Source organism: Scyliorhinus torazame, chromosome 14 (assembly GCF_047496885.1).
Source record: "Scyliorhinus torazame isolate Kashiwa2021f chromosome 14, sScyTor2.1, whole genome shotgun sequence".
In the NCBI taxonomy this organism is placed as follows: Eukaryota; Metazoa; Chordata; class Chondrichthyes; order Carcharhiniformes; family Scyliorhinidae; genus Scyliorhinus; species Scyliorhinus torazame.
Genome location: NC_092720.1, coordinates 31,727,724 through 31,746,317, shown reverse-complemented (window position 1 = coordinate 31,746,317; position 18,594 = coordinate 31,727,724). Strand labels below are relative to the sequence as shown.

Sequence of the window (18,594 nt, the reverse complement as noted above, 5' to 3'; positions counted from 1 at the left end):
ATAAACCCCTTTGCTGGCAGGATCCAGGCCTACTGGTTTTTCCACTGGGTTCTGCTGGGCTCATACAGGTGTTACAGAGAGTCCAGCACAGCCCCAGTGGAAAGTTGGACCCACTGAACGAGAGATACATACAAGAGCCAAGTAACCTCCAATTGTGTCTTTTTGGAAGCTACCTATCTCCCTTACTCGTTCCCCCCCCCCCCCCCCGCCCCCCCCCGCCGCCCCAGTGTTGTTGCATCATGAAGTTGGGACATTTAAAGGTGATATTAAACTGCAATGGGGCAAGGAATTACAGGTGGCAGAAAAAACCCACAGAATGAGCTGCACAAAATATTTTTTTAATGTACATTTAGAGCACCCAATTTTTTTTGTCCAATTCAGCGATTCAGCGGCAATTTAGCGTGGCCAATCCACCCACCCTGGTCATCGTTAGGTTGTGGGGGTGAGAGACCCACGCAGACACGGGGAGAATGAGCAAACTCCACACGGACAGTGACCCGGGGCCGGGATAGAACCCAGGTCCTCAGCGCCGTGATGCTGAGGACTGAGCCACCATTCCGCCCTCTACACCAAATATTCAGTGTGCAAAAGAAATTTAGAACAAAGAACAAAGAAAGGTACAGCACAGGAACAGGCCCTTCGGCCCTCCAAGCCTGTGCCAACCATGCTGCCCATCTAAACTAAAATCTACTACACTTCCTGGGTCCGTATCCCTCTATTCCCATCCTATTCATGTATTTGTCAAGATGCCCCTTCAATGTCACTATTGTCCCTGCTTCCACCACCTCCTCCGGCAGCGAGTTCCAGGCACCCACTACCCTCTGTGTAAAAGACTTGCCTCGTACATCTCATCTAAACCTTGCCCCTCGCACCTTAAACCTATGCCCCCTAGTAATTGACCCCTCTACCCTGGGAAAAAGCCTCTGACTGTCCACTCTGTCTATGCCCCTCATAATTTTGTAGACCTCTATCAGGTCGCCCCTCAACCTTCGTCGTTCCAGTGAGAACAAACCGAGTTTATTCAACCGCTCCTCATAGTTAATGCCCTCCATACCAGGCAACATCCTGGTAAATCTCTTCTGCACCCTCTCTGAAGCCTCCACATCCTTCTGGTAGTGTGGCGACCAGAATTGAACACTATACTCCAAGTGTGGCCTAGCTAAAGTTCTATACAACTGCAACATGACTTGCCAATTCTTATACTCAATGCCCCGGCCAATGAAGACAAGCATGCCGTATGCCTTCTTGACTACCTTCTCCACCTGTGTTGCCCCTTTCAGTGGCCTGTGGACCTGTACACCTAGATCTCTCTGACTGTCAATACTCTTGAGGGTTCTACTATTCACTGTATAGTCTCTACCTGCATTAGACCTTCCAAAATGCATTACCTCACATTTATCTGGATTAAACTCCATCTGCCATCTCTCCGCCCAAGTCTCCAAACGATCTAAATCCTGCTGTATCCTCCGACAGTCCTCATCGCTATCCGCAATTCCACCAACCTTTGTGTCGTCTGCAAACTTACTAATCAGACCAGTTACATTTTCCTCCAAATCATTTATATGTACTACGAACAGCAAAGGTCCCAGCACTGATCCCTGCGGAACACCACTAGTCACAGCCCTCCAATCAGAAAAGCACCCTTCCGTTGATACTCTCTGCCTTCTATGACCTAGCCAGTTCTGTATCCATCTTGCCAGCTCACCCCTGATCCCGTGTGACTTCACCTTTTGTACCAGTCTGCCATGAGAGACCTTGTCAAAGGCCTTACGGAAGTCCATAGAGACAACATCCACTGTCCTACCTGCATCAATCATCTTTGTGACCTCCTCGAAAAATTCTATCAAGTTAGCGAGACACAACCTCCCATTCACAAAACCATGCTGCCTCTCACTAATACAATTTCATGCAGACAAATATAAAATGTCACACATCAGAAGAAAAATAAGCAACATACTACTCCTTGAATGATGTTGGAACAACGGAGGATGAAGCTGAACGAGATCGCTAGGAGCCTTAGTAAACTTGATGCTGAATATGTCTGACCAATACAGAGCAACAGTCAGCAAGAGCATAAGAGCTGGTTTTCCTCTTGCCTCTGATTCCCTTGGAACAGTGTACATGTCCAGGAGAAAGTTTCATTGCAAACAAGAGTAAGTGTTGCTCAATCAGTTGATCGAGATAAATTCCTGTGGCCATGTGTTCAAGCTACAATTAATCCAACAGTCTCCTATTGGTGCATTTCTTCCTTTTCCAACATAGTACAAAGCAGGAAGGAAATGAATATTTTTTTTGAAAGGGGCCTATTCTGAATGTAAACTGCAGCTGCAACTTCTTCTAAACTGGCAGAGCTATTCTACTTAGTAGTTGGAAAACAGAACATGAATGTCCAGATTTTCATAGGTATCGGGGTAGGAACCTATTTCCCAAATTTCCGACAACACAACAGTGACATTCCAGAAGTGCTTTGTTAGTTGGAAGGCACTTTGGAAGATTCTGGAGTCACAGAAGCCGTCACAGGAGAAGTTTTTCCATCTTTCAGAAATGGTTTATGCAGACAATAAGCGTGCTAGCTGGGAGACTCGAAATTTAGCCCGATATCTCATTTTTAGGCTGGCTGCCAGCACCTGTTGTGCCTCGCCAGATCATCCCAGTACATTTCAGATGCTTCATTCAACAGATTGCTGGAAGGGGTCGGGCAGGAGGAAACATGCCCGTGATGAGCAGGGGATGGCCATGGTGTGAAAGGGTGGCATGGGGGCAAGGAACACACTACGAAGCCTAGAGGTAGGGCCACAGACTAAGGGCAGACAGGAATCTGAGTGTATTGCACCCAATAACATTGGAGCACAGACTACCATCGTATTATACACCCAAAGTAACAGATTGTTTAATACAAAAAGATACCAGCTGCTCATATTTATCCTTAGCTGTTGTCAGAGAGATTTTACAGCCCAGAAAGAGGCACTTCAGCCCATCGTGTCTGCGTTAGCCATCAAGCACCTATCAATTTGAATCCCATTTTCCAGCATTTGGTCTGAGTCCTTGACTACCATGGCGTTTCAAGCACTCATCTAAATAATTCTTAAATGTTGTGAAAAACTGGGTGAAGAATGTTTCCTCAATTCCCCTCTAAACCTTATGCTAAATCAATGCCCCCTGGTTATTGACCCCTCTATTAAGGGGAAACCTATCGACCCCGTCTATGTCCCTGATCATTTTAGCCTTCGCTGCTCGAAGGAGAATGACCACAGCCTGACCAGCCTCTCTCCATGGCTGAAATGCTCCAGCCCAGGCAACATCCTGGTGAATCGCCTCTGCATCTTCCCTATTGCAATCACATTCGTCCTATCGTGTGGCGATGAGAACTGTGCACAGTACTCTAGATGTGGCCAAACGAGTGTTTGATACAGCTCTATCATAACCTCCCTGCTCTTATATTCCACGTGGAAATCTGAGCTGGCATTTAACATTAATCTCTCCCTTTCAAAAATACCAAAACTACATACTCTAGCAACCGGTTTGAACATAAATCTTTCATGGCATAAGTTTGAAATTCAGCACAATGGATAAAAATAGCTTCAGGTTTTGAGATGACACGCTGGGGCAGAAATCCATTACGTATGGTCGTGCTAGAAAGGTGGAACTGAATTCATGACATTTTATATAACACACATCATATCCAGTTCTGTTACCTTCAAGAGAACTGAATACGGAGTGGGGCATATAAAAGATGTACCATACGCTACCGTTCATTTTGCACGAACACCCAAGAAGAATTTCTTCCCATTAAATTTATCATGGAAGGGAATTCGTATGAGTCAGATACAGATTAAATTTACAGGATATAAACCCATGTGTTTTGCAGAAGAGCCCTTATCCAAAACATCAGGCTGTCTTCTGTTGCCCCAGGTGTTTCTGTACATATTCAGTATGTTCTGCTTTTGTTAAAATAATAAATCAACTGGGGCTTTGCTGCTTTGCAAACTAACTGGAGTTTTACTAGAATTGAGTTTGTAAACTATTTCTTACCTGGGTCATCCATCACTCAACGTGGTTTCTTTCACGGTGCTCAACTAAAGAAAGGAAACAAAACACGAGCATTGTTACTCCCAGCTGGATTCTCATCCTATCCATTTTTTTTAAAACACGAGAAGAAATGTTTTAGCAAACACCGGCAATTTCATTTCATTTCATTCATCCCTCATGCCGAGGATGATTTTTTCTCGCAGCTAGCTGGGTGGAAGGGAGATAGATGCCAGTGTTGACTCAGAGTTTGCAGATTACTCTCTTGGCCTTACAGATTTTCCCACAGACAGGATAGAGGTTGTCGGCTGGTGGAGGTAGTGGCAGATTGTCATCTCGAGCAGCTGCCTTCTCTTTCCATCTCTCTCACCGTTCTCTCCAGGTGGCTGCTTTTGATGACCAAGAAAGACTTGATACCATTCTTGATGATGAATCACCTTTTTGGTCACAAATGGGCACCTGTTTCCCACTATCTTAATGTTAGTAGGGCAGACTTCCTGCTCGGTGAGAAATGACTTTGAATTTCTTGGTGCTCACAATCCTGAGAGTCGGCTCGTAACAAAGAGGCTCACTGCAATTTAATGCTCCTTGGAAGTAAGTCCCACCTTGGAGAGCTTTCAACCAATCAGACAGCTCTCCAACTCCTAGCAGTGGCTAGTGGAGGTGCTGCAATACTCTGCCTGGAGTTAAGGCCCAGGACTGTTCCCAAGGTATGTCTCAGGGTAGGATGGTTGGGGATGCTTGGGATGGTCGGGGGAGGGGGGTTGGGGTTGGAGATTGGCCAGGGAAGGAGGTAGGGAGGGCCAGAGTTCGCTCCCAGGTTCCAGGAGGGAGTGTGCACCCCCCCCCCCCCCACCCTCCCACCCCGAATGGTGTACTCCTGCTTCTATTTTCTATGTATGTTTCTAAGTGAGGAGTTAGAAGATACAAGGGGGGCAGCTTTGAGGAAGTTAGTTTGCCAACAATGTTTAACCACCCCTACAGTTGGGAGCACTTCCTCCTTTGCTCTGCTTGCTTATGTGAAGGGGAAATGCGTGTAGTTACCTGAGCAGGGCCAAGACAGCAGGGGGGCGGGGGGGACCACCCACCGTGGTCAGAGAAGTGGTCACAACCTTTCCCCTGGTGAGGGTTTGGCCCTGGGCAAAGAGGATTATGCCAAAATGGGAAAAAAACTCATACCCAGAGTTAGAAAATGACAATTTAACAGATCCTCCACATTGCGTGCCCCGAGAGATAAAGCGAGAGATGGACCCTAGTGCTATGACGAAAGGCTCACTCAAGGAGGCACAGGTCGACCTTCAAAGGCCCAAGGAGAAGAGAATATGGATTTTCCTGAGATCCTGGTTACATCAAACAGGCCCCACCTGAAAATCCAAGTGCATTTGCAGAGAGACTTCATGACTATTTGTAGCACAGTGGTTAGCACTGTTGCTTCACATCTCCAGGGTCCCAGGTTCGATTCCCGCTTGGGTCACTATCTGTGCGGGGTCTGCACGTTCTCCCCGGGTCTGTGTGGGTTTCCTCCGGGTGCTCCGGTTTCCTCCCACAAGTCCCGAAAGACGCGCTGTTGGGTAATTTGGACATTCTGAATTCTCCCTCAGTGTGCCCGAACAGTGTGTACCCACCGTAATGTACCCACTAGTGGATTTTCACAGTAACTTCATTGCAGTGTTAAGGTAAGCCTACTTGTGACACTAATAAAGATGATTATTATTGACAAAGCTACTGGGTGACTTTAAAAATAAATTATAATGCACTTGTACAACTTCAGGACACAATCAATTTGACTGCAGCCAATAAACAGAAAAGGTGCAATTACGTTGCTCAGTGTAGTTTATAATCCAGCAACTAGTGGGAAACATGTAGAGGAACACATCTGGAAGGAAATGACAAAGTGGTGTAAAAACTGTGGAGTAGTTATAAAGGGGAACATTAATTATCCAAATATAGACTGAGATGGTGACAGTGTAAAGGGCGGTGAGTGGCAAAGTTTCCTGGAGTGTGTTCTGAAAACCAACTCCAATGGGTAAGTCACAAGTAGGCTTACATTAACACTGCAATGAAGTTACTGTCATTGGAGTCAAAGGTTGGTCGGAGAAAACGGGAGTGGATCAATGGGCTACCTTCAAAAAGGGATTATTTGAGCACTGTCAAGTTACACTCCCTCAAAATAAAGGTAAGGCAAGTAAATCCAGAGCTCCCCAGATGGAAAACGAGATAGAAATTAAAATAAAGTAGAGAAAGTGTGCTCAGGAGAGTTGTCAGGTAGAAAATACAATTCTGAACCAGGTTGAATACAGAAGGCACAGAGAGGAGGTGAAAAAGCAAGTAAGAGATGTAAAGAGAGAGTATGAAAAGAGACTGGCAGCTAGCAGAAAAAAGAATGTCAAAGTCTCCTCTAGGTATACAAATAGTAAAAGGATGGGAGAAGGAAGAATAGTGCCAATTGGGGACCAGAAAGGGGATTTACACATGGAGATAGAGAGCATATCTGAGGTGTTAAATCAATGCTTTAGATTTACCAAGGAAGAAGGTGCTACCCATGGTGAAAGAGGAGGGGTTCAGTTCTTAGAAGGGTTTAAAATTGATCAGGAAGAGGTATTGAATAGGATTAGCACTTAAATGTTGAGAAGGTATCAGGATGAAATGCATCCAAGGGGGTTGAGGGAAGTTAAAGTGAAAATTGCGGAGGCACTGGCTATAATATTTTAGTCTTCCTTATACTCAGAGATGGTGCCAAAGGACTGGAGAACTGTAAATGTTACACCTCTTATTCAAAGAAGGCATAGACCCAGCCAATACAGATTAGTCAGTTCAATTTTAGTGATGGGAATCTTCTGGAAACAACCATTCAAGGCAGACATTATAGTCACATGGAAAATTGCAGGTTAATTAAGGAAAGTCGGTGCTGCACTATCAATTACCACAAAGCCGAGAGTAGTGGAAAGATTGAGGCTTTATTGAGCAAAGATGTTGTGCCTCCTGTAGCTGGAACCAGAATGGCTGCAGCACCGGCGAGCACACACTTTTATACTCCGCCTACTGGGCGGAGCCAGCAGGCAGAGATTTACCCATGTCCCTCTAGTATACGTGTCTTACTGTAATACATATAATACTGGTAGTGGTGACGACCACATTTACCCCGTTAAAAAAAAGGGTCCGGCGGGGGTGGTGGAAAAAAATTACAAGTTCAGTCAATCGGGGGCCTTGACCCTCCTCCGCGATCGCCTCAGTCCCGGTAGTGATGTGGGCGCCGACTTGATCACCTGTGACTCCGGGAGCGTGTTGTCCTCGTCATCGTCATCCCTGAGTGGAGCCAGTGGGAGGACGGATCCTCCTGGGGCGGTGGCTGCGGTGAGCTTCGCTGGGGGGTGGGTGAGTTGCGCAGGGGTGAAAGAGGCAACCAGGGGGAGGGAGGGGCGGTGTCGGGTCGGGGCCGTGGGTGGGGATCCAGCGGGTGCCAGGCCTCAGAGGGAGACTGTGTCCTGGCGCCCGTCGGGGTTCGCCACGTAGGCGTACTGGGGGATCGCGTGTAGGAGGTGGACCCTTTCGACCAAGGGGTCTGACTTATGGGTCCGCATATGCTTGCGAAGGAGGACGGGTCCAGGAACTGTCAGCCATGTTGGGAGCGAGACCCCGGAAGTGGACTTCCGGGGGAAGGCAAAGAGATGTTCGTGAGGGGTCATTTTTTGTTGCGGTGCAGAGGAGCGATCGGATGGAGTGCAGCGCATAGGGGAGGACCTCCTGCCAGCGGGGGACCGGGAGATCTTTAGACTGCAGGGCCAGCAGGACTGCCTTCCAGACCATCCCGTTCTCCCTCTCCACCTGCCCGTTTCCCCGGGGGTTGTAGCTGGTCGTCCTGCTCGAGGCGATGCCCTTGCTGAGCAGGAACTGACGCAGCTCATCACTCATAAAAGAGGATCCCCGATCGCTGTGGATGTAGGTAGGGAAACCGATCCACTTGTGCGCTGGCACATGTACCGTGGGATAGGGCATCAGGGGGCTCAGTGAGTTTCCCGGGGCGATACAAAATCTCGTAATTATAGGTGGAGAGCTCGATCCTCCACCTCAAGATCTTATCGTTTTTGATCTTGCCCCGCTGTGTATTATTGAACATGAAGGCATCCAACCATTGGTCAGTGGGGAGAGTCAATCTCCTGCCGGCCAGGTAATGCCTCCAATGCTGCACAACTTCCACAATGGCTTGGGCCTCCTTTTCAACAGAGGAGTGCCGAATTTCAGAGGCATGGAGGGTTCGGGAAAAGAAGGCCACGGACCTGCCCGCCTGGTTGAGGGTGGCGGCCAGAGCTGCATCCGATGCATCGCTCTCGACCTGGAAGGGGAGGGACTCGTCGACTGCATGCATCGTGGCCTTGACGATGTCTGCCTTGATGCGGTTGAAGGCCTGACGGGCCTCAGCCATCAGGGGAAAAACAGTGGACTGAATGAGTGGGCGAGCCTTGTCCGCATAGTTAGGGACCCACTGGGCATAGTAGGCGAAAAACCCCAGGCATTGTTTGAGGGCCTTGGGGCAGTGGGGGATGGGAGTTCCATGAGGGAGCGCATGCGGTCAGGGTCGGGCCCTAGAACTCCATTTTCCACGACATAGCCAAGGATGGCTAAGCGGTTAGTGCGGAACATGCATTTCTCCTTATTGTACGTGAGATTAAGGAGTTTGGTGGTCTGGAGGAATTTTTGGAGGTTTGCGTCAAGGTCCTGCTGATCATGTCCGCAGATGGTGACGTTATCTAGGTATGGGAAGGTGGTCCGCAGTCCGTACCGGTCAACCATTCGGTCCATCTCGCGTTGGAAGACCGAGACCCCATTAGTGACGCCGAAGGGAACCCTGAGGAAGTGATAGAGGCGGCCATCTTCTTCGAACGCAGTGTGTTGACGGTCCTCCGGGTGGATGGGGAGCTGGTAGTAGGCGGACTTCAGGTCCACTGAGGTAAAGACTTGATACTGCACAATCTGACTGACTATGTCAGATATGCGTGGGAGGGGGTACGCGTCGAGCTGCGTGTATCGATTGATGGTCTGACTGTAGTCTTTCTCCCCAGTCTTTACTACTACCACTTGAGCTCTCCAGGGTCTATTGCTGGCCTCAATTACCTCTTCCCACAGAAGCCGTTGGACCTCCGACCTGATGAAGGTCTTGTCCGGGGCACTGTACCGTCTGCTCTTGGTGACGACGGATTTGCAATCCGGGGTGAGGTTCGTAAACAAGGAAGGTGGATTGACCTCAAGGGTCGTGAGGCCGCATACGGTGAGGGGGGTAGGGGTCTGCTGAATTTTAAGGTTAAGCTTTGGAGGTGGCACTGGAAGTCCAAGCCAAGGAACAGGTCAGCGCAGAGGTGGGAGAGGACGTAGAGCCGGAAGTTGCTAAACTCTATGCCTTGGACGGTAAGGGTCGCGATGCAGTACCCACGGATTTCCACGGAATGGGATCCGGAGCCCGGGGAGATTTTCTGGGTAATGGGGTGTACCGCGAGGGAGCAGCGCCTTACCGTCGTGGGGTTGATGAAGCTCTCTGTGCTCTCGGAGTCAAAAAGGCAGGACGTCTCGTGCCCATCGATTTTCACCATCGTTGTGGGGCCGGGACTGATCCAAGGTGATCGAGGCGAGCTGCGGCAGATGCTGGGAGGTCCTGGGCTGGTCAGCGGTGGTGGAGGTAGCGGCAGGCGATGAACAGGGGTCCTGAGGCGCCGTCCAAAATGGCGCCAAAGATGGCGGCGCCCACGGGGCGCACATGGCGGGCGGCATCAAAGACGGCGGCATCCACGGGCCGCATGTGGCCTGCGGAGAAGAAGATGGCAGCGCCCCTGGGTCGCACGTGGAGGGTGTAGGAACACTGGGCCTGGAAACAGCGCCGACTGACCGGGTCTGGCAAACAGAAACAAAGTGCCCCTTCTTCCCACATCCGTTGCAGGTCGCGCTCCGCGCCGGGCAGTGCTGCCGGGGGTGTTTGTTCTGCCCGCAAAAATAGCACTTGGGTCCCCGGGAGTTGACTGGCTGCCGCGTGGCGCTGGCTTGCGATGAGCTGGAGTCAGCAGCTGGTGGGGCCCACGATGCCCTTGAGGGTGCCGCGCGGTCGGATGCGTACGACTGGACGTTACGGGAGGCCACTTCTAAGGAGTTCGTGAGCTGCCTGGTTCCCGCAAGATCAACCGTACCCCCTTCCAATAAGCGCTGGCGGACGTACGCAGACCTCATGCCCGTAACGAAGGCGTCTCGGATTAAAAGTTGTGTGTGCTGGACTGCTGAAACTGCCTGGCAGTCACAATTCCTCCCCAGGATGTGCAGGGCACGCCAGAAATCATCCAAGGACTCACCAGGGAGTTGCTGTCTCGTGGCCAGGAGGTGCCTGGCGTATAGCTGGTTGGCTGGCCGAACGTGATGTCCCTTCAGGAGCTCCATCACTTCAGAGTAAGTGGGCGCATCCCAGATGAGAAGAAAAATGTCAGGGCTCACCCGTGAATAAAGGACTTGGAGCTTCTGCGGGTCCGAGGGTTCCTCAGCAGATGTTCTGAGGTAACTTTCGAAGCAGGCTAGCCAGTGGTCAAAGGCAGACGTAGCGTTGGCTGCTTGAGGGCTCAGCTGCAGGTAATCAGGCTTGATGCGAAGATCCATCGTCAAAAAAAATCTTTGCTCAATAAATTGATGCACTATCAATTACCACAAAGACGAGTGTAGTGGAACAATCAAGGCTTTATTGAGCAAAGATGTTGTGCCTCCTGTAGCTGGAACCAGAATGGCTGCAGCACCGGCGAGCACACACAGTTATACGCCGCCCACTGGGCCAGCAGGCAGGGATTTACCCATGTACCTCTAGTATACGTGTCTTACCATACTTTTACCATACCATACCATACCTTACTGGTAGTGGTGACTACCACAGTTGGCATGGATTTTGTAAGGGAAAATTGAGTTAAACTAACTTCCTTGAGTTTTTTGAAGAGGGTTGATGAGGTCAATGCTGTAGATGTAATGCACATGGGCTTCCAAAAGGCATTTGATACAGTGCCACATGACAGACTTGTGAGAAAGATTATAGCTCATGGAATAAAAGAGACAGTGGCAATGTGGCTAAAAATAATTGGCTGAGTGACAGGAAACAGAGAGCAACAGTTAATGGATATTTTTTGGGCTGGAGGAAGGTTTGCAGAATAGTTTCCCCAGGGATCAGTATTGGGACCAATGCATTTCTCAAAATGTATTAATGATCCAGACCTTAGCGTACAGGGAACAAATTTCAAAATTTGAGGAGGGAGAAAAATTAGAAGTGTTGTAAGCTGTGAGCAGGACAGTTTAGAAGGGCGTAGGCAAATTGGTGAAATGGGCAGACAGATGGCAGATGAAGTTCAATGCAGAGAAATATGAGATGGTACATTTTGGTAGGATGAACATGGAGAGACATGGGGCGGGATTCTCCCGCACTTGGCGCGATGGCCCGACGCCGGCTCCAAGAGCGGCGCGAACCACTCTGGCGTCAGGCCATCTGGAAGTTGTGGAATCCTCCGCACTTCCGGGAGCTAGGCCGGCGCTGGAGGAATTGGCACCATGCCAACCGGCGGTGAAGGGCCGCTGTAGTCCTGCGCATGCGCAGAACCGCCAGCATGGTCTGGCGCATGCGCAGAACCGTCGGTGGGTTCCTGCGCATGCGCAGGGGGGTTCTTCTCCGCGCTGGCCATGGCGGAGCCCGGCGCGGAGGGAAAGAGTGCTCCCATGGCACAGGCCCGCCCGCAGATCGGTGGGCCCCGATCGCGGGCCAGGCCACTGTGGGGGCCGGGGGGCGGCGCGGATCCCCCCGGCTAGATGGCCGACAAGCCAGGTCCCGCCGTGATGGACCATGTCCATTTCACGTCGGCAGAACTGGGCGAAAACGGGCGACCGCTCGGCCCATCGGGGCCCAGAGAATTGACGGGGGATCCGCTGCCAACAGCCCCTGACCGACGTTGTGTGATCCCCGACCCCGCCCGAAAACCGGCGCGGGAGAATTCAGCATCGGAGCGACGGGGTGGGATTCACGCCGCCCCCCCCGGTGATTCTCCAACCCAGCAGGGGTCGGAGAAACCCGCCCAATATAAAATAAAGGGTACAATGCTACAGGGGGTGCAGAAGCAGAGGAACCTGGGTGCATACAAGCATAAAGTCAGTATATGTGGCAGGACAGGTGGAGAGAGCAGTTATTAAAGCATACAATATCCTGGCCTTTATTAATAGGGACATAGAGTACAGGAGCTAGGAGGTTATTCTGAACTTGTGTAAGAGACTAGTTTGACCTCAACTCGAGTATTGCGGACAGTTCTGGGTGCTGCATTTTAGGAAGGACATGTAAGTACTGGAGATAGTGCAGAAGAAGTTTTCAAGAATGGTTTCAGGGATGAGGAACTTCAGTTATGAAGATGGTTGGCAGAAGTTGGGACTCTTCCTTGAAGACTGAGAAGGGATTTGACAGAAGTATTCAAAATCATGAGGGGTCTGGATAGAGTGGAGAGGGGGAAACGATTCCCATTCATGAAAAGATTGTGGACGAAAGGGCACAGATTTAAACTACTTGGCAGAAGAAACAAACGTGATATGAAGGGAAATATTTTCACAACAGTTTGCATGTTGCCTGAGGGTGTGGTGGAGGCAGATACAATCGCGGCATTCAAGAGCAAGTTAGATGATGATTTTAAAGAAATGATCGACAAGGTTACGGGAGGAAGGCACAATGACACAAAGTGAAATGTTCAGAGTGCCGATGCCGGTGCAATGGGCCGAATGGCCTTGACCTGTGTTGTAACAATTCTGTGATACTATGGAAAGGCTCTACAATTTGCTTCCCAAAATATCAAGATAAGCCTGAAGACTTGATGAGGTTTGCCAGAAATCCAGTTTGAATTTTTCAAAATTCAGGCTTAAAGAAGAACAGCTAAAATTAAAATTGAAGATAAATTTTTCTGATTGTTTCTTTCAAATTTAGTTAAGTAGTGAATATTGGTACCTGAAAATGGATTTGAAGCTGAAAAAAAGATAAACATGATATGGGAAAGATTCCACTCCCTGTCTACAGTTTATCTATGTGGCCGTAGTATTATCTTTTTAAGAAGTCCAAAGATGCGCAAATTAGGTGGATTGGCTGTGCTAAATTGCCCCTTCGTGTCCAAATGTTTGGGTGGGTTACGGGGGTAGGACAGGAGTCTGGACTCAAGTAGGATGCTCTTTCAGAGGGTCGGCGTAGACTCGATGGCCGAATTGCCTCCTTCTGTACTGAAGGGACTCTACGTCTATGTTCTATGTCTAAGCTGGTGTTCCTTTAACTCTTTAGCTCAAGGAAATCTTGGGTGAGAACTATCGATTGCATTGCACCCCAAAAGCAGTGCGGTGCAACGGGTAGATCCCTCTTCCGTGATTACCCAGCTCAGCGTGCCTCGCGAGATCTAACGTGATCTCACCAGACGTAGCAATGTGAATCCCGTCCATTGTGGGCAGGATCACTTTCTGGCAAATCTGCATATTAAAATGAGACCGCTAGTCTCACTCTAACATGGACTCCCGGGATCGCACTCCCGAGATCTAACCCCCTTGCCTCAGAGGCCTAGGGCGGGATTCTCCGACCCCCTCGCCGGGTTGGAGAATTGCCGGGGGGTGGCGTGAATCCCGCCCCGCCGCTGGCTGCCGAATTCTCCGGCGCTGGGGCTTTGGCGGGAGCGGGAATCGTGCCGCGCTGGTCGGCGGCCGCTGGCAACAGCCCCTCCCCGGCGATTCTCCGCCCCGCGATGGGCTGAGCGGCCGCCCGTTTTCGGCCGGTCCCGCCGGCGTAAATCAAACCAGGTCCGTACCGGCGGGACCTGGCTCTGCGGGCGGCCTGCAGAGTCCTTGGGGGGGCGTGGGGGGATCTGGCCCCGGGGGGTGCCCCCACGGTGGCCTGGCCCGCGATCGGGGCCCACCGATCCACGGGCGGGCCTGTGCCGTGGAGGCACTCTTTCCCTCCGCGCCGGCTGCTGTCAACCTCCGCCATAGCCGGCGCGGACAAGAAACCCCTTGCGCATGCGCTGGGTTGATGCCAGCACACGCGGGCGCTCCCACGCATGTGTTAACCCGCGCCGGCCGGCGGAGGCCCTTTGGCACCAGTTGGCGCGGTGCCAAGCCCTTCCGCTCCGAGTGGCACGGCGCCAACCCCGCCGACGCCGGCCTAGCCCCTGAAATTGCGGACGGTTCCGCACCTTCCAGGGCGGCCCTATGCCGGAGAGGTTCATGCCACTCTTCGGCGCAGGTACGGCCCGCACCGCCGGATAGAGGAGAATCCCGCCCCTAGAGTGAGTGCCGTTCAGTGCTGGTCTCCACAAATGGGGACTAGACGCAACGACACTTGTCGGGGTCATCCAGGGGATTGGAGGCTTCTAGGTAATTATCCTCTGTAAATGTATCAGAAGCAGTTCAAAGATAGTTTACTAGACTAACACCAGGAATGGATGGGTTGTCTTATGAGGAAAGGCCGGAAAGGTTAGGTTTGTGTCCACTAAAGTTTAAAAGAATAAGAGGCAACTTGGCCAAAACCTTTAAGCTCCAGGGTGGTATTAACAGAGTGGATGTGGAAAGGCATTTTCATTTTGTCAGAGAATCTAGAATTAGGGTCATTGTTTAAAAATAAAGGGTCGCTCATTTAACATGAAAATGATGAGATTTTTTTTCTCTGGAACTCTCTTCCTTGAAAGGCAGTGTAAGCAGAATCCTTGAATATTTTTAAGGCAGAGTTAGATAGACTCTTGATTCAGGGGGGGTTAATGGGTTATTTGGGGATAGGTAGGAATGTGGGTTGAGATTATAATCAGATCGACTATGGTCTTATTGAATGGCGGAGCAGGCTCGAGGGGCCGAGTGGCCTACTCCTGCTTTGTATGCTTATACGTATATCAAAATCCTTCAATGATGGATCAGCTGATGTCTGAGCAAGTGGACAAATGGTTGCAGTAGAGTCTTTTCCTCAATTATACTCATATGATCACTACAGGCAATGCTCTGCCAAGACAGTGTGGGCGGCCCAACTAGAGGCCTTCCACTCTGAAAGACACTGTGCCTGTTTACGGATGCCAAACTTCCTCAAACCCTCTGGCACTTGGCGAGTGGTGACGGGAGCAGGGTTGCAATATCTGGGAGCTTCTACACACAACCACGACAAAGACAGTAATTACCAATTAACAGCTCCACTCTTAATTAAATGAAATGAATGAAAATCGCTTATTCTCACAAGTTGGCTTGAAATTAAGTTACCGTGACAAGCCCCTAGTCGCCACATTCCAGCGCCTGTTCGGGGAGCGCTGCTGGCCTTATTCTGCTTTACAAGCCAGTTGTTTAGCCCACTGTGCTAAACCAGCCCCGGCTGAGGCAGAAGGATAATTGAGGCATTGTTGGATACTGTATCTTGAGCAGCCTTCTTCAGGAATAGTTCCGCTCACCCCACTGGGAGAGGGGGCTAGAAAAGGTGCCGTAAAAATAGTCTGCCTCACTCCAAAGCTGGCTGAAAAACTGCACCACAAGGTCAAAATTCAGAAAAACAAAATACGATGGACAGCAAGTTCATTGGAAAGTTTCTCAATCACATCTGGAAACATGGCTCAAAAAAATGCAACTCCCCAAATTGCTTTCAGCGCATGACTCCAAACAGCACACACACAGACATGCACAACTCGATCATCTGCAAAAATACATCATGTGACGACTAAATGGCAACAGTAGACTGAATAAACAATGTTTTCGTCCAGATTTTTACAAGTACTGACCTTAATCTCAGTGTATATACAATGGAACGTTCAGTTTCCACATCAGGAGCTTGATTAACAGATCAGAATTTCCTGATCTTTACCAATAACAAAACTGAGGAAATGCAACAAATAATACTGACACAATATGCAAAGTGCTGTCATCAGCTGACTCGAAGGAAGGCAGACCTGATTGAAATTCACACTTTTGTTTTGGGTGCTATGAATTATTTTCCCCGTAATCCTTTAAATCACAGGTGCGGTTAAATTCAAAATAGAAGCAAAATACTGTGGAGGCCAGGGAGCGGCAATGAAAGCAGAAAATGCTGGAAATATTCAGCAGGTCTGGTAGGTTCTGTGGAGTACTTTAGGTTGATGACCTGAAGAGCAGTGTACAGGTCATTTCCTCAATCACTGGGAGCACTAAGTAGAGCCTCTGGCTATGGGCCATGCCATATCCTCTACTGCACCGGACTGCAGGCAAAACCTGGGATGGAGGTGGAACCAGATACCACTACTCCAGTAGCACAGTGGTTAGCACTGTTGCTTCACAGCGACAGGGTCCCGAGTTCGAGTCCCACTTGGATCACTGTCTGTGTGGAGTCTGCACGTTCTCCGCGTGTCCGCGTGGGTTTCCTCCGGGTGCTCCGGTGTCCTTCCACAAGTCCCGAAAGACGTGCCTGTTAAATGAATTGGACATTCTAAATTCTCCCTCTGTGTACCCGAACAGGTGCCGGAGTGTGGCGACTAGGGGCTTTTCACGGGAACATTATTGCAGTGTTAATGTGAGTCTACTTGTGACAATATTAAAGTGATAGATTATTATTATGTTCCGTTCTTTTTTAAAAACACATAGGGGCGGGATTCACCGACCCCCCGCTGACAGTGGCCCCACCCCCGGCGAGTGGCCGCCCGTTTTCGGCCGGTCCCACCGTCGTAAATTAGAGTAGGTCCTTACCGGTGGGACCTGGCGACGCGGGCAGCCTCCGGGGTCCTCAGGGGGGGCACGAGGGAATCTGGCCCCAGGGGGTGCCCCCACGGTGGCCTGACCCGTGATCGGGGCCCACCGATCTGCGGGCGGGCCTGTGCCAGGGGGGGCACTCTATTCCTCCGCGTCGGCTGCTGTAACAGTCCGCCATGGCCGACGCGGAGAAGGTCCCCCCTGCGCATGCGCTGGGATGACACCAGCACACGCTGGCGCTCCTGCGCAGGCGCCAACTCGCGCTGGTCGGCGGAGGCACTTCGCCGCCGGTTGGCATGGCGCCAAGCCCCTTCCCCACCGGCCAGCGCTGTGCAAACCACTCCGGGGACGGCCTAGCCCCTGAAGGTGCGGAGGATTCTGTAGCCACCCACAGGCCGTCGGGAAACCCATGGGTGCGCTGCTGGCCAAGCGGAGGAGGATCCCGCCGACGGAGAATCCCGCAGACGTTTTTCAATCACATACCGAAATGGTTCAGGCTCTGACTGACAGTATAGGGCAAGCGATTGCTGGCATGTAGGTAGTCTCATCTGGCTTTGCAGCGGCACACACAGATCGATGGTCAGGGAAAGCACCAGTCTAATCAATGGAAGATTCAATTGCCCATGAGTGATGTACAAGAAAATACAAGATGCACTAATACATGTAACACAAGACTAGAGTTACCAACTGTGATTAAATATATTCCTGGAGGTTTTATCACTTGTTTCCCCTCATGCTGGTTTAGCACACTGGGCTAAATCGCTGGCTTTTAAAGCAGACCAAGGCAGGCCAGCAGCACGGTTCAATTCCCGTACCAGCCTCCCCGAACAGGCGCCGGAATGTGGCGACTAGGGGCTTTTCACAGTAACTTCATTGAAGCCTACTTGTGACAATAAGCGATTTTCATTTCATTTTTCATTTTCATGCTCCAGCTAGTATTTGGCCGACACATCCACCCTTGCGACACACTGCCTTCCTATGCCAATTCGAACGCAAAAAGACTCATTGTTCAATTGGATGACACTTGACCATCAGACAAACAGCATTTTAATTCCCCATCGTCGGTTATTTTATACCTAGGAGAGAGAAATAATCAAACCAAATGACAAAAATACAAGAGGCACTATTACATGCAGCACATGACTCTGGATACCAACTGTGATTGAATGCATTCCTGGAGGCTTCATCACCTTACCCCTCCCAATGAAATTTCTCCAGGATCACACACTGGAGATTGATTTTCGATTCTGGAGACTCCAGGCCAATCCTGGAGGGTTGGCAACCCTATGCAAGGCACCAGCAAGTCAAGTACATTTGAAACAGACATGCTGAGCAAAATAAAAGCTAATGTTCAATCAACAATGCACAATGAATACAGAGTGACAATACAAACTATTTGCTATAATTTTCAGCAGGTGTAGGAAGACGCGGTGCAGTCTGAAGGTGGCTAGGCCGGTCACACAGGTTGTTGAGATAAGGGTGTTGTACTGTTGGCTTTGTAAATAGAGGCACAGAATTAAGCAAAGAAGTTCGGCTAAATCTTCATGAATCGCCGTGAGGCCCAAGCTGGAGCATTTTGGAAACCCTTTTTTAGAAAAGACATCAATATTTTAGAGACGGTGCAAAAAAAATTGACTAGAATGGCAACCCAGATGGCAGATTTCAACTACTTAGAAAGGCAAGAGAAGCTGGTGCTGTTCGCCGCAGAACAGGGAAAGCTAAGGGGACATTTGATGGAGGTGATCAAAGTCATGTAAGGTTACAATAGAGGACATAAGGAAAACTTGCTTCGAGTGGTCAAAAGATTGGTGACCAGACGACACAAATTGAGAAGAGAAATGAGAGGAATTTATTTTTACA

General features: G+C 50.0%; 1 protein-coding gene across 1 annotated transcript in view; it reads right to left on the bottom strand.

The window, feature by feature from the left end:
- LOC140389615 (phospholipid scramblase 2-like) overlaps window positions 1–18,594 on the bottom strand; it is a 107,524-nt gene that overhangs the window by 45,591 nt on the left and 43,339 nt on the right. The window contains exon 2 of the mRNA XM_072473884.1: window positions 4,033–4,076. Coding sequence (XP_072329985.1) covers window positions 4,033–4,045 — 13 coding nt within the window. The 5' untranslated portion in view covers window positions 4,046–4,076. The remainder of the gene's footprint in view (window positions 1–4,032; window positions 4,077–18,594) is intronic.